The 14,405-nt window shown below is 43.8% G+C and overlaps 1 protein-coding gene across 1 annotated transcript in view; it reads left to right on the top strand.

The window, feature by feature from the left end:
* The first annotated feature begins 7,013 nt into the window (after nucleotides 1–7,013).
* Nucleotides 7,014–14,405, top strand: part of SHQ1 (SHQ1, H/ACA ribonucleoprotein assembly factor) — a 95,373-nt gene continuing 87,981 nt past the window's right edge. Inside the window, exon 1 of the mRNA XM_070391032.1 lies at nucleotides 7,014–7,210. Coding sequence (XP_070247133.1) covers nucleotides 7,068–7,210 — 143 coding nt within the window. The 5' untranslated portion in view covers nucleotides 7,014–7,067. The remainder of the gene's footprint in view (nucleotides 7,211–14,405) is intronic.

Raw genomic sequence — 14,405 nt, 5'->3', positions numbered from 1 at the left:
ATTTGAGTCTACACTTTTCTAGTGGTCCACTATCAATAAAAATGTGGACTGGATTAACTACATCTATTATAATCAGCAGAGGTTTACAATTACACATGGGATGCTCTTCAGGTGTAGCTATTCAGTTGGATGCCACTAGCCGGATGGCTTGGGAAAACAAGACAGCACGAGACATGATACTGGCAGAGAAAGGAGATGTCATGTTATGTTGGGAGGAAAATGTTGTAACTTCATTCCCAATAACACAGATCCCCATGGCACAATTACAAAGGCCCTCTGGGGACTGATGACTTTGGCTAATGAACTGGCAGAAAATACCAGCATCGATGAACCCTTCACAGGATGGTTGGAAGGATGCTTTGGAAAATGGAAAGTCTTAATAGCCTTGATTCTTACATCTCTCATCATTGCAGCAGGAGTCCTACAGCAGTAAGGTGCTGTATTATCCCCTGTGTAAGAGGATTAGCACAGAGACTAATTGAGGCAACTATTAACAAGCAGATGCCCATGACCTATCAGCAAAATAATTTGCTATTATTAGAAACTAAATTGGACTCACTCTACTACGATGAGGAAAGTCAACAGAGAGCAATTTGAAAAATGAAAAATACAAAGTGTGAAAATAAGACCAATAAAAGTAAAAAGAAAAGAGGAGGGGATTTGTTAGAAATAAAGCCAGAGGTGGTCCATCTTCAAGGCAAGGCATTTAACCCGGAAGGGAAAATCCTGCATGGCAGCCTGTGGATGTGACAAGGCTCATGCACCTGGAAAGCCCCCGGGCAAACAGGATGTTAGAAAGAGCCCAACAGGGGAGGATGGATCACGAGGAAGTGAGGAAGTCTGTAAAGACTATACTGTCAGAAGGCACACACCCCAGGAGGCCTCCCACCACAGAGACAAAGGGAGGTGGAGACAAACCAAAGCCCACAGCCACTTTTTAAATAGCCCAATAGGAAACTTAGGTGACATCCGGGAAGAGTGTACACCCCATAGTGCTCAGCCAATGAGGAACCGGGGAGGGACTTACGCACTAGGGATAAATTGCTTATTGTAACTGCCCCAGGTGTGCCTGCATACCAGACACCTGATCTTGCAAGACATTAAAAGTTTCACTTTTGCTGCACTTCATGTCTCTGAGTCCATTATTTGAGTTTGGACAGGTGAGCACATTCCTCACACAATCCAACTGTGCTCTTTATGAACCAATTCTAAGAATTTCCTCTAGAGGCACACACACACACACACACACACACACACACACACACCCTGATAGTTTTGTTGCTTAAATATTTCAGCCTTGAGATGGGTACAATAAGGCAAAACCCCATTCATTCATAACAGTTGGAATAAGTTAACTTGTTCAGATGTCTAAAACTTGAAGATTCTTTCCCTTTGTTTTGTTTAGTCTTAGGCAGTTATGGGCTGTGTTTACATTTCTGATGATCTGTTAGAAAGGCCTTGGAAAGTTACTGAGGAGGCTTTAAACTCCTATTTGACTGAAAAATCAGCTTACAGTTGTGCCAAATTCCTGATCAGAGTTATTAAATTTTTTGAAATATCTTGTCAGGTTTCAGGCAGGACAAACATTAAGAAATGTTAAAGTACCTACTCAGATGGCCAGTTTCTTTTTGAATTCTTTTACAGAAATTATTTTTATCTTTTAGAAACTTCTGCTTATCAATTAAAGAATGTATTTCATTGTTCCCAAGAGGATTGGATCCCTGCCCTTATGAAATCTTTTTCTATGACAAACTGCATAGCAGGCAAAGGCAAGGAAGAGAAACAAAAGACCCTTCACTTTTCCCTATTGTTTCTTCTTTCAAATATGTGATTGTACTAACTCTTTCCATATGAAAGAATTCTCCTCACTTAAAGAAAAAAAAAGTTTAGCAAAAACAAAAACAAACAAACAAAAAAAGAGCTCTCAACCAAATGAGTACTCCTTCATCAGGGAAACCCCTGTGAGCTACTTATCCCCATGGCGCTTCTTACAAGAGTAAGAGCTCTGAAATGCCCCTCCTCCCTGTGAGGTAGCCAGCTCCTGCATGCTGCACACCCACACCAGGACATTCACCCCAGGACAATCACCCACACCCTGAGGGAAAAACCCTCCTGGTCTCCACCGAAAAGGAGGGACTTCCAAACCTCAGAGGGCTTCTTCAGTGAAGGAGAAAGTGGCCCATGGGAGCCAGGAGCACACAAGAGGCTCTGTTGGTACCACACCTGGTTCCAGGAGATGCTAGTCCATGAAGGTGAAACCATTTCAGATCCCACTCCTACAATCAACACGTTAACCTAAAAATCAAAGCCCAGACTGAAAGGAGATAACCATTTATTTGAGATTTTAAAAATAGCTATTTGGGAAGCACAATTCAGGCAGAAACCCAAATAGTGCTCCAACTGGGAGACAGAAGCAAGGCAAGGTGTATCTATGCAAAAGGGAAGGGGGACAATTACATCAGCAGAGGGAAAGCGCTGCTATTGGTGCAGAAAACACAGTGACACTGATTCTAAAAAATGTGTGTTTTTTTGAATCCTCACCCGAGGATATTTTTTCCACTGATTTTTTAGAGAGAGTGGAAGGTAGAGAGAGGAGGGGAGGGGGGAGAGAGAAACATCCACGTGAGAGAGACACATTAATTGGTTGCCTCCTGCTTGGCCCCAACTGGGCTGGGAATCAAACCCATGACCCTTCGGTCCATGGGCTGATGTTCTAACCATTGAGAAATCTGACCAGGGCTAGAATGTTTTTAATTTTTAGTTTGGTAGTCACCAGTTGGTGGCCATAATATGTGCTTTCTTGTTATCCTTGTAAACAGTTCTTTGGGACACAATCTTGATTTAGACCCGGTTCAAAGGTTATTTTGCCCCGTTTTAATATTGCAGAAAGTTGAGGCATTCCCCTGGAATGATAGCTCTGATTCCATTTTAAAGTGACACTGTTGACATTTTTTTTTTACAGAACTTATAACTTGTATAATTGACCACTAATTGTAAATGCAAAACTAAAGTGAACTATAACTTGCAATAAAACACCACCAACAAAACCCTCTTTACATATAGTTGCAGCTATCAGTATTTTGTGATACAGCAGATACAATACTTAATAACATATTTCTTTTTTTTTAAATATATTTTATTGATTTTTTACAGAGAGGAAGGGAGAGAGATAGAGAGTTAGAAACATCGATGAGAGAGAAACATCGATCAGCCGCCTTCTGCACATCTCCCACCGGGGATGTGCCCGCAACCCAGGTACATGCCCTTAACCGGAATCGAACCTGGGACCTTTCAGTCCGCAGGCTGACGCTCTATCCACTGAGCCAAACCGGTTTCGGCAATAACATATTTCTTATAAATAACAGCAGCAATGAACTATGCAGTCTGTTTATCTGTGTTGCAATCCTGTTTGTGTGTGTGTGTGTGTGTTGCCAAGCCCACAATAAAATATCTAGAAGGTTCATAGCTCTTTGTAAAGTGCTTTTAATTTAGAGTTTCCATGTGGATAGCATAGCTTCAGTATCAGTTAATGTTCTTGCATTAATAATTTAAAAATATTAATGCTTGTGACCTACAGGAACAAGGGCCCTTAGTAATTATAAAGATTCTTTCTAGAGAAGCTCATTTGGAATGATCCATGCAAAGGCCTATCTCAAGGAACCTTTTGAGGGCTTTCCTAATTCCAAGTTTTTAACAATTCAGTTACAATATTGAGTGCCTATTATTTGTAAAGCTCAGTATGGCTTAAAGCAGAGAAGCTTGGGCTCATAATGTGAAACAAGTTGGGTAGGTGGTGATATTAGAGGGAGTCAGTTCTGTAGAATTTTAGAGCCTGGACCTAGAAATCAGAATCACTGGGTTTCAATTCCCCTTTCACCACTCACTAGCTGTGTAATCCTTTGCAAACCAGGGGACATATAATGCCTACTTTATAGATCTGTCAGGAGGGGGAAATAAGATCAGTATAAATGATTGTGTACAGTGCTGGCACATATAAGTATTCAGTTAATCTCTGTGCTACACAAGACCTCTTATTTTGTCTTTATCAAAACTCCCAGATTTAAAGAGAGTGTTTTTTATTTTATTTGTTCCAGTTAATGCATTTTTTCTGAATCCTAGTTAATTTCCAATACTCATGAAAAATTGGAGGTTGACAAAGCTTTTGAGGTTATCTGGTCCACTGTCTGAGGACAGGACTTTCCCCCCTCCTTCACTTATACTTAAAACCAGGAAATAAATGCTGTGTCCTGGATTATTCTAGCTATTATTGGAATAACATGATATAAAATGAGAGGAAATATATGTAGGCAAAGAGATTAATTGGAGAGATTCTGGGAGAGTATGAGGAGCATAGACTAAAGGGAAGAGAAGGAAAAATGAGACATGGAAGAGGACTTCAAACAAGTCTAAGGAGAAAATTCAAGAAAGGGGAAAGTATAGAGGGACTGTAATTTGTTAATACAGGCACTAACTGGGTTTAAGAGTCAGACGTTCTGGGTTCTGATAATTGTAAAATACATGATTATTGTAAGACTAGAGCAGGGGTGGGCAACCTTTTTGTGAGTGCGTGCCAAAACCAGAAAAATCTCTGACTTAAAATTCTTCTGCGTGCCAACCCTAATTTTTTGAGAACATGTTACGCCTACTTGATATCTCTTAAGGTGTACGTATGTGAAGAACCTTGAAGACATAATAAAATTCATTCAAGTGACAAAAACACAGTATATGATGATGAAAAATAATTTATTTTTTAATGTATACATGTACACTGATAGTCCGACAGAAAACTTTATGACTCTGTTTGACATTATTAGTGGGACTTTGCTGCTGCATCACTGATGACAGAGATTTTACATCAGGTTTATATTTCGTGACCTTCAGAGATATGCACAAGCTACTACTTTCATCCGTCAGGCTACTCCTATTATGAGACTTAACAAAATTCATCACTGAGAACAAAGATTCACAAGCGTATGTGGATGAAAACATGGAGAGTAACGCTGTTGCAAAGTTTTTTAAACAGAAAAAAAAAAATTTCTGGAATGGCATTCCAAGTCCTCAATAGTTCATTTTCGACACTTCTCTCTGGTACTCCTGTCTCTAATTGCTTTTTTTAATGTTTTCCAAGTCAACTCTAAGGTCAATAAATTTCTGCTTCCAAATTGAGCTACTCTGAAATTCAATCAACTGCATTTCAAAGTCAGCCATGTCTATCCATGAAAACATTTGTAAGTTTAGTTCCTCCAGTTTCATGCTGTCTGGAAACCTCATGAATTTTGCTGTCTCTTCCAGTTCTCTGAATTTCGCAAATCTTGAGAAGAACTGCTCAATACTTGACTCGATGATGTTTAAAAACAGCTTTTGAAGGCTTTGACAGTCTGTCCTGTCATCTTTCGGGAGGTCTTTGATGTGCCTCTTAAGGTTTGGGAAATATCTAAATCTCTCACCATCCACATCCCTCTTAAAGACTTCCAGTTTCTTTTCAAAAGCCTTTATGTAACCAAACATAACATCAAGTGTCTTGCCAGTTCCTTGTAATTTAACATTTAAGTCATTCAAATGTTCACAAAAATTGTAAATGGAAGATTATAAGAGAGGGTTTCGCGTGCCAGCAAAAGTTACTGGTGTGCCATGTTTGGCACGCGTGCCAGGGGTTGCCTACCCCTGGACTAGAGGCCTGGTGCACAAAATTCATGCACTCAGGGTGTGTGTGTGGGGGGGGGGGGGCGGGTCCCTCAGCCCGGCTTGTGCCCTCTTGCAGTCCAGGAGCCCTCAGGGGATGTCGGACTTAGGCCCAGGGGAGCGAGCCTAAGCCATCAGTTGGACATCCTCAGCACTGCTTCAGAGGTGGGAGAGGCTCCTGCCACCACCGCTGCACTCGCCAGCCATGAGTCCAGCTCAGGGCTTCTGGCTGAGTGGTGCTCCCCCTGTGGGAGTGCATTGACCACCAGGGAGCAGCTCCTGCATTGAGCATCTGCCCCCTGGTGGTCAGTGTGCGTCATAGCGACTGGTCGTTCTGCTGTTTGGTTGATTAGCACATTAGCCTTTTATTATATAGGATGTATTGCTAAACTGCTCTGAGTCATATTCTTCAGAGTTCATAGTGCAGATTAAAAGAGATTAGTTGGACCTGGCCTGCATGGCTCAGTGGTTGAGCCTTGATCTATGAACTAAGGAGGTCACCGTTGGATTCCCATCAGGGCCCGTGCCCAGGTTTCGGGTTTGATCCCCAGTGTGGGGTGTGCAGGCAGCAGCCCATCAATGATTCTCTCTCATCACTGATGTTTCTATCTCTCTCTCCCCCTCCCTTTCTGTCTGAAATCAATTGATACACACACACACACACACACACACACACACACACACATATATATAATTGAGAGAGAGAATAGTTGGATGGACTCTCTGCAAATAAAAAAACTCTATTCAAATAAGGAACTATAAGAGTGAGGAAGAGGGAGAGAAAGGTGGCGGGGGAGAGGAGTGGTGGGGAGAATTGTTAGCCAAACAGATGAGAACTAAGGAAAACCACAGTAAAGACGTTGCTTGGCTGCCCCAGTGACTGCTCCAGCATGCCGAGCGTTGACAACTTGCCAGGTACGTTTGTTCTTAGAGCTTTACAGAATTTGATGTTATCCTCACAGTATTTCTGTGAGGCTCGGTCCTAGTGTTAGCCTCATTTTATAGAAGAGATAGCTGAAGCACAGAGAGGTTTTGTAATATTCCCAGTCGTACAGCTGGGAAGTGGCCGAGAAGGGATTCAAACGCAGGCCTCTACCTGGGAAGCCGAGCTATTAAAATCATCTCTAAGCACCGCGAAGGGTTGGGTGCCTCTGAGGCAGACACATGCCCTGGTTTTTCCAAGCTATGCACTGAGCGCATGCACAAAGTCCTGCTCCCAGCTCTCTCGTCTCTTCACCAATAGCGTCTCGTCTCCATGGAGATAGCGGTGTGGCGGGACTTCCTCTCCCACGTAGGAGCACTTCCGCCGTGATCCGGAAGCGCTGGGGTAAAGGAACGGTGCCGGCGAGCGAAGATTTCTCAAGGGTTTGAGTGGGGCCGCGGCGATGCTCACGCCGGCGTTCGACCTCAGCCAGGACCCCGACTTCCTGACCGTCGCCATCCGCGTGCCCCACGCTCGGGTCTCCGAGTTCGACGTCTACTTCCAGGGCGTCGACTTCAGGTTCTACGCCAAGCCGTACTTCCTCAGGCGAGTGGGCCTCGCGTCCCTGGCGGGTCTCGCCGCTCCCCGGGGGTGGGGGTGGGGGTGGGGCCCGCGGTGCCCGCCGCTGCTCGGCGCCCGGGACCCTGCGCGAAGAGGAAGTGCTCTCTTCGCGCAGAACAAACCCTCTCCTGGCTTCTGGGCCTGCTGGGCGCTGGACGCGGCGGGAGCCCGCTTCCCCTCGCCCGCCCGCCTGCCCGCCCTTCGTCGCACTCAGCGCCACGTTAAAGGGCTTCCTCGACCGTGAAGGTGGCTGCGCGACCAGACCGCGCCTTGCCGGCTTCCGCTCCTGCACCCCGCGCTGCGTGGGTCCTCGCCGGACCGGCGGGCCGTGTCCCTCTCTCAGCGCGTCCTGCCCGCGGACCTCCTACCCGAGCGTCCCCGACGGCCCTTCCCACCGGGAGCCCCGCCGCCTCTCTGTCGGGCTCTCCCCCGCCCCCCCGCGGAGCCGGCAGCTCCAGCCCGACCCCCACCACGCGCCTCCTGGGATGTCCTCCCCTCCCCACTCACTCACCCATTTCTGTGATGGATTTGTCATTCCATGGTGTCTACCAGGCGTGGTTGTCAGGCTGGGGATGTGGTTGTAGCGGGGACAGAAAAGTAAGTAAACTCAGAGCTGCAAGTCGTAGGAAGTGCTCTGTAGGGAAGACATGGCGGAGGAAAGGGCGCCCTGTTTCTGTGAGCGGATGTTGGACGCAGGCAGGACAGGAGATGGTGATGGTGTCAGCACACAGTGACTGAAGTTTCACTCCAGTCGGTGCTTTCTGTGAATGACCTCCTTTGATTTTAGGGAAGTCCCGGCAAAATAGGTTCTGTTATTTACCCCTGGTACAACGAGGGGCTAGCAGGGGAGGGCAAACTTTTTGACTCGAGGGCCACAATGGGTTCTTAAACTGGACCGGAGGGCCGGAACAAAAGCATGGATGGAGTGTTTGTGTGAACTAATATAAATTCAAAGTAAACATCATTACATAAAAGGGTACGGTCTTTTTTTTTTAGTTTTATTCATTTCAAACGGGCCGGATCCGGCCCGCGGGCCGTAGTTTGCCCACGGCTGAGTCCTAGACCCAGCTTATTCTCTTTGTCATTTCTCCATCCTTCACCACCCTCACTCAGGCTTGCGGAACCCTTGGCTGAGCTGGCTCGGCATACCCTCCAACTTTGTTCTTTTTTCTCCAGATTGCTGTGGCTATTTGGGATCTTTTTTTATTCCGTATACATTTTTGGAGAGTTTGTTCTAGGTCTGTGAAATATGCCATTGGTATCTTAATGGGGATTGCATTGAATCTATAGATTGCTTTGTGTAGTATGGACATTTTGATGATGTTGATTCTACCAATCCATGACCATGGTATATTCTTCCATTTGTTTATATCTTCCTCTATCTCTTCTTTCAACATATTGTAGTTTTCCGAGTACAGGTCTTTTACCTCCTTAATTAAATTTATTCCTAGGTAGCTTAAATTTTTTGTTGTGGTGGTAAATGGGATTTTTTTTTTTTTTTTTTTTTAGTTTTTCTTTCTGACAAGGCATCGTTGGTGTATAAAAATGCCATCAATTTCTTGGGTGTTAATTTTGTATCCTGCTACATTTTCAAATTCACTTATTAAATCAGTTTTTTGATGGAGTCTTTAGGGTTTTCTATGTGCAATATCATGTCATCAGCAAATATGACAGTTTTACTTCTTTTCTGAACTAGTTCGGATGCCTTTTATTTCTTCTTGTCTGATCACTATGGCTAGCACTTCCAGTACTATGTCAAACAGAAGTAGTGAAAGAAGGCATCCCTGTCTCGTTCCTGTTCTTAAGGGAAATGGTTTTAGTTTTTTCCCATTGAGTATGATGTTGGCTGTAGGTTTGTCATATAAGGCTTTTATTATGTTGAGGTAAGATCCCCCCATTTCCCACTTTGCTGAGTTTTTTGTTTGTTCTTAATCCTCACCCGAGAATATTTTTCCATTGATCTTATTAGAATTGAAGAGGGAGGGAAAGACAGAGAGAAACATTGATGTGAGAAAAATAAATCGGTTGGTTGCCTCCTGCACAAGCTCTGACCTCATGCTAGGGAGGAGCCTGCAACCAAGTTATGTGCTCTTGACTGGAATGGAACCTGGGACCTTTTGGACAGCAGGCCAACGCTCTATCCCCTGAGCCAAACTGGTTAGGGCTGCTGAGAGTTTTTATCAAGAAAGGGTGATGGATTTTGTCAAATGCTTTTCCTGCATCAATTGATATGATTATGTGATTTTTGTCTCTCTGTTTGTGTATGTGTTGTATCACATTTATTGATTTGCAGATATTGTACCAGCCTTTCATCCCTGGAATAAATCCCACTTGGTCGTGGTTTATGATCTTTCTAATGTAATGCTGGATCCGATTTGCTAGAATTTTGTTGAGGGTTTTAGCATCTATGTTCATCAGGGACATTAGTCTGTAATTCTCTTTCTTTGTAGTGTCTTTATCTTGTTTTGGGATTAGAATAATTCTGGCTTCATAGAACGAGCTTGAAAATATTCCTTCTTTTTGAAATTTTTGGAATAACCTGAGGAGGATCGGTGTTAGTTCTTCTTTGAATGTTTGGTAAAATTCCCCTTTGAAGCTGTCTGGACCAGGGCTTTTGTTTGCTGGAAGTGTTTTGATTAGTGCTTCAATTTCATTGGTAGAGTTTTGTATTTTTCTAGGAATATGTCCATTTATCTAGGTTGTCCAGTTTGTTGGAATAGAGTTGTTCATAGTATCTTTTTTTACAATCCTTTGTATTTCTGATTTTGTTTATTTGGATCCTCTCTCTTTGCTTCTTGGTGAGCCTGGCTAGATGTTCATCAATCTTGTTTATCCTTTCAAAGAACAAGCTCTTGGTTTCATTGATTCTTTTGTATTGTTTTTTTGGTCTCTATGTCATTTAATTCTGGTTTGATCTTTATTATTTCCTTCCTTCTGCTCACTCTGGGCTGTTCGTTCTGCTCTCTTTCTAATTATTTAAGTTGTAGAGTTAGGTAATTTATTACCATTTTTCCCTGTTTTTTGAAATAGGCCTGTAGCGCTATGAACTTCTCTCTCAAGACTGCTTTCACTGTATCTCATAGATTTTGGATTGTTGTGTTTTCATTGTCATTTGTTTCCAGGATGCTTTTTATTTCTTATTTGATCTCTTTGGTAATCCCATCATTGTTTAATAGCATGCTTTTTAGCCTCCGAGTGTTTCATTTTTAAAAAAATTATTTTTACTGTAGTTGATTTCTAATTTTATGCCATTGTGTTCTGAGAAGATGCTTGATATGATTTCAGTCTTCTTGAATTTGAAGAAACTCTGCCTATGTTCCAAAATGTAGTATATCTTTGAAACTGTCCTCTGTGCACTTGAGAAGAATGTATATTCTGTAGTTTTGGAGTGAAATGTTTTGAAGATGTCAGTTAGTTCCATCTGATCTAGTGAGTTGTTTAGGATTGCTGTTTGTTGATTTTTTTGTCTAGAAGATTTATCCAGTGATGTCAATGGGGTATTAAAGTCCCCTACTATGATTGTATTGCTGTTGATCTTACCCTTGATATCTTCCAGAAGGTTTTTTATGTATTTGGATGCTCCTGTATTGGGTGCATATATGTTTACCAGACTTGTATCTTCTTCTTGTATCAATCTTTCTAGTATTATGATGCCTTCCTTATCTCTTGTTATGGCCTTCACTTCGATGTCTATTTAGTTAGATGTAAGTATTGCCACACTAGTTTTGTTTTTTGTTTTTTGTTTTTTTTTCTTTCTTTTATTATTATTTTTTTTATTCTTTTTAAAATAAATATTATAAAAAGTATTACAAACGGTATTACATATGTGTCCCCCCCCCCCCCGCCCTTGACAATCCCCTGCCCTCCCTTACCCCCCAGTGTCTTATGTCCATTAGTTATGCTTATATGCATGCATACAAGTCCTTCGGTTGATCTCTTACTCCCCACCCTTCTGCCCCCAACCCTCTCTGGCCTTCCCACTGCAGTTTGACAATCAGTTTGAGGCAGCTCTGCCTCTGTATCTATTATTGTTCAAAAGTTTGTAATGGTCTTTATTATCCATGAATGAGTGAGATCATGTGGTATTTTTCCTTCATTGACTGGCTTATTTCACTTAGCATAATGCTCTCCAGTTCCATCCATGCTGTTGCAAATGGTAAGAGTTCCTTCTTTTTTACAGCAGCATAGTATTCCATCGTGTAGATGTACCACCGTTTTCTAATCCATTCATCTACTGATGGGCACTTAGGCTGTTTCCAGATCTTAGCTATGGTGAATTGTGCTGCTATGAACATATGGGTGCACATATCCTTTCTGATTGGTGTTTCTGGTTTCTTGGGATATATTCCTAGAAGTGGGATCACAGGGTCAAATGGGAGTTCCATTTCCAGCTTTTTGAGGAAACTCCATACTGTCTTCCATAGTGGCTGCACCAGTCTGCATTCCCACCAGCAGTGCACAAGTGTTCCTTTTTCTCCACATCCTCTCCAGCACTTGTCGTTTGTTGATTTGTTGATGAAGCCACACTAGTTTTGTTGTTTTTCATTTCTGTTTGCCTGAAAAAATATTTTCTATCCCTCCACTTTCAATCTGCATGACTCCCTTCTTCAGAGGTGGGTCTCTTGTAGACAGCATATATATGGATCATGTTTACTTATATATATATATATATGTGTGTGTGTGTGTGTGTGTGTGTATAAATATTTATCTACACTAATAAAAGAGAAACATGGTAATTAGCGTACGACCGCTACCCTTTTCATTGGCTAATCAGTGAGTATATGCAAATTAACTGTCAGCCAAGATGGCGGCGGGCAGCCAAGCAGCTGAGAACAGGATGCTTGGTTGCCCCAGCGATAGAGGAAACCAAGGATCCCGCCTGCAGCTGCGAGGCTCTGAGCTCCTGAAGCAACAGCTCCAAAAGATACAATGTTTCAAGGAGAAGCTAAAAGACGGCGGTTAATCTGCATACTCAGGCTCCAAGCGGTGGAGCGAAGCCAAACAGCCCTGAAGCCGCAGAGCAGAGAGGCCTCACTGCCCGGGGATCAGCAGAACCGAGAGGCCTCCCGGCCCCTGGGTCAGCGGAGCCGAGAGGCCTCCCTGCCCCGGAATCAGCAGAGCCGAGAGACCTCCCAGCCCCGATATCAGCGGAGCCGCGAGGCCTACCGGCCCCGGGATCAGCGGAGCTGCGAGGCCTCCCGGCCCCTGGGTCAGCGGAGCCAAGAGGCCTCCCGCCCCGATATCAGCGGATCCTGATGCAAGCCCTGTGTGTTTATGCACCCTGGGGGTGCAGAGGTCCTGTCCTAGGCAGAGGCCAATGGCGAAATTTTCGACTCTGAGAAGCAGCCTATGGGCTGGAAGGCAGCTCCTCTGACCTCAGTGCTGGAGAAGACAATTAAGCAGAAAACTAAAGAAACCGATTTTACATCATTTCCCAGGTGGAGAACAGTTGGCATGTAAGCCCCTGACCAGTGCCCAGCCTCTCCTCTGTCAGTCTATCTCACTCTTAGGTACCATGTTCTTTGTTCTGTCTTAACTGCAACTCATTTTTAAACTAGATTGCTTTTAAAAGAAGACTAAATAAAGTTTCCCTTAAGTTATTTAGGTGGTGCTGGGGCTGCTGGGGCTGCTGGGGGCCTGATAGAAGACACAAACACGCAACGGGGGGCCTGTACCCAGCAGCTCCAAGGCCCGCCACCTTGGTGCTGGGGCTGCTGGGGGTATCAGAGACACAAACCGGCAGGCCTGGCACCCAGCAGACCCGAGGCCTTTGTGGCAGCACTAAGGAGCAGCAAGCCAAGTGGTAGGAAGCAGCAAGCAGCTGGGCAGTAACAAGGGAGGGGTCCCAGACTGCAAGAGGGCACATGCTGGGCTAAGGGACCCCCCACCCATCCCCAGTGCACGAATTTCGTGCACCGGGCCTCTAGTATATATATAAATTTATAAATATATATAAATATATATAAATATATAAATTTATATATATATAAATATACACACACACACACACACTAGAGGCCCAGTGCACGAAATTCGTGCAGGGGGGCAGGGGGTCCTTCAGCCTGGCCTTCAACGACTCCAGCATCCCTTGCCCCGGCCTCTGGCCAGAGGCCCCTCCCCTCCCTCTGCGTGGCTGAGGAGCAGATGCCAGGCTTGTGTTGCCTGGGTTATGCCACCAGCGTCCTGCCCCGGCCACTATGTGTGCCGCCATCTTTGTTGTGGAGTGATGGTTAATTTGCATATTACTCTTTTATTAGATAGGATATATATATTATTGATTTTTTTTTTTTTTTACAGAGAGGAAGGGAGAGGGATGGAGAGTTAGAAACATTGATGAGAGAGAAACATCGATCAGCTGCCTCCTGCATACTCCCCACTGGGTATGTGCCCGCAACCAAGGTACATGCTCCTGATCGGAATCGAACCTGGGACCCTTGAGTCTGCAGGCCGATGCTCTATCCATTGAGCCAAACCGGTTAGGGCTGGATCATGTTTTCTTATGCATTCAGCCACCTTACGTCTTTTGATTGGAACATTTAATCCATTTATGTTTAAGATTATTGATAAGTACTTGTTTGTAGCCATTTTTATTCTTTATGCCTGTGTTCCTTCTTCCCTTTCTACTTCTTTTTAAACTTTCCCTTTAGCATTTTTTGCATTGCTGACTTGGTAGTAATAAACTTCCTTAACCTTCTTTTGTCTGTGAAGCTCCTGATTTCCCCTTCAATTTTGAATGATAGCCTTGCTGGATAGAGTATTCTTGGATCCAGTCCCTTGCTTTGCATCACTTTGTATACTTTCTTCCATTCCTTTCTGTCCTGATGTGTTTCTGTTGTGAAATCATTTGATAATCTAATGGAAGATCCCTTGTAGGTAACTTTCTGTCTTTTCCTTTCACCCCTTAAGATTCTCTCTTTGTCGCTAATGTTTGCCATTGTAATTATGACGCATAGTGTTTTGGGTCTTTTTGGGTTCATCTTGTTTGGGACTCTTGTGCTCGTGTGACTTTTCTTCCCCAAATCAGGGAAGTTTTCTGTCATTATTTCCTCAAATAGTTTTTATAATCCTTGCTCCTCTTCCTGTCCTTCTGGCAACCCTATTATATGAATGTTGCTTCTTTTCATGTTGTCCCAAAGCTCCCTTGAGCTGTCCTCTTGCTTTAGAATTTCTTTCTCCAGTT

The sequence above is a fragment of the Myotis yumanensis genome, unplaced genomic scaffold, assembly GCF_028538775.1.
Source record: "Myotis yumanensis isolate MYYU_CA2020_CCGP unplaced genomic scaffold, mMyoYum1.0.hap1 SCAF_14, whole genome shotgun sequence".
Classification (NCBI taxonomy): Eukaryota; Metazoa; Chordata; class Mammalia; order Chiroptera; family Vespertilionidae; genus Myotis; species Myotis yumanensis.
This window is presented reverse-complemented; position numbering and strand designations above follow the sequence as displayed.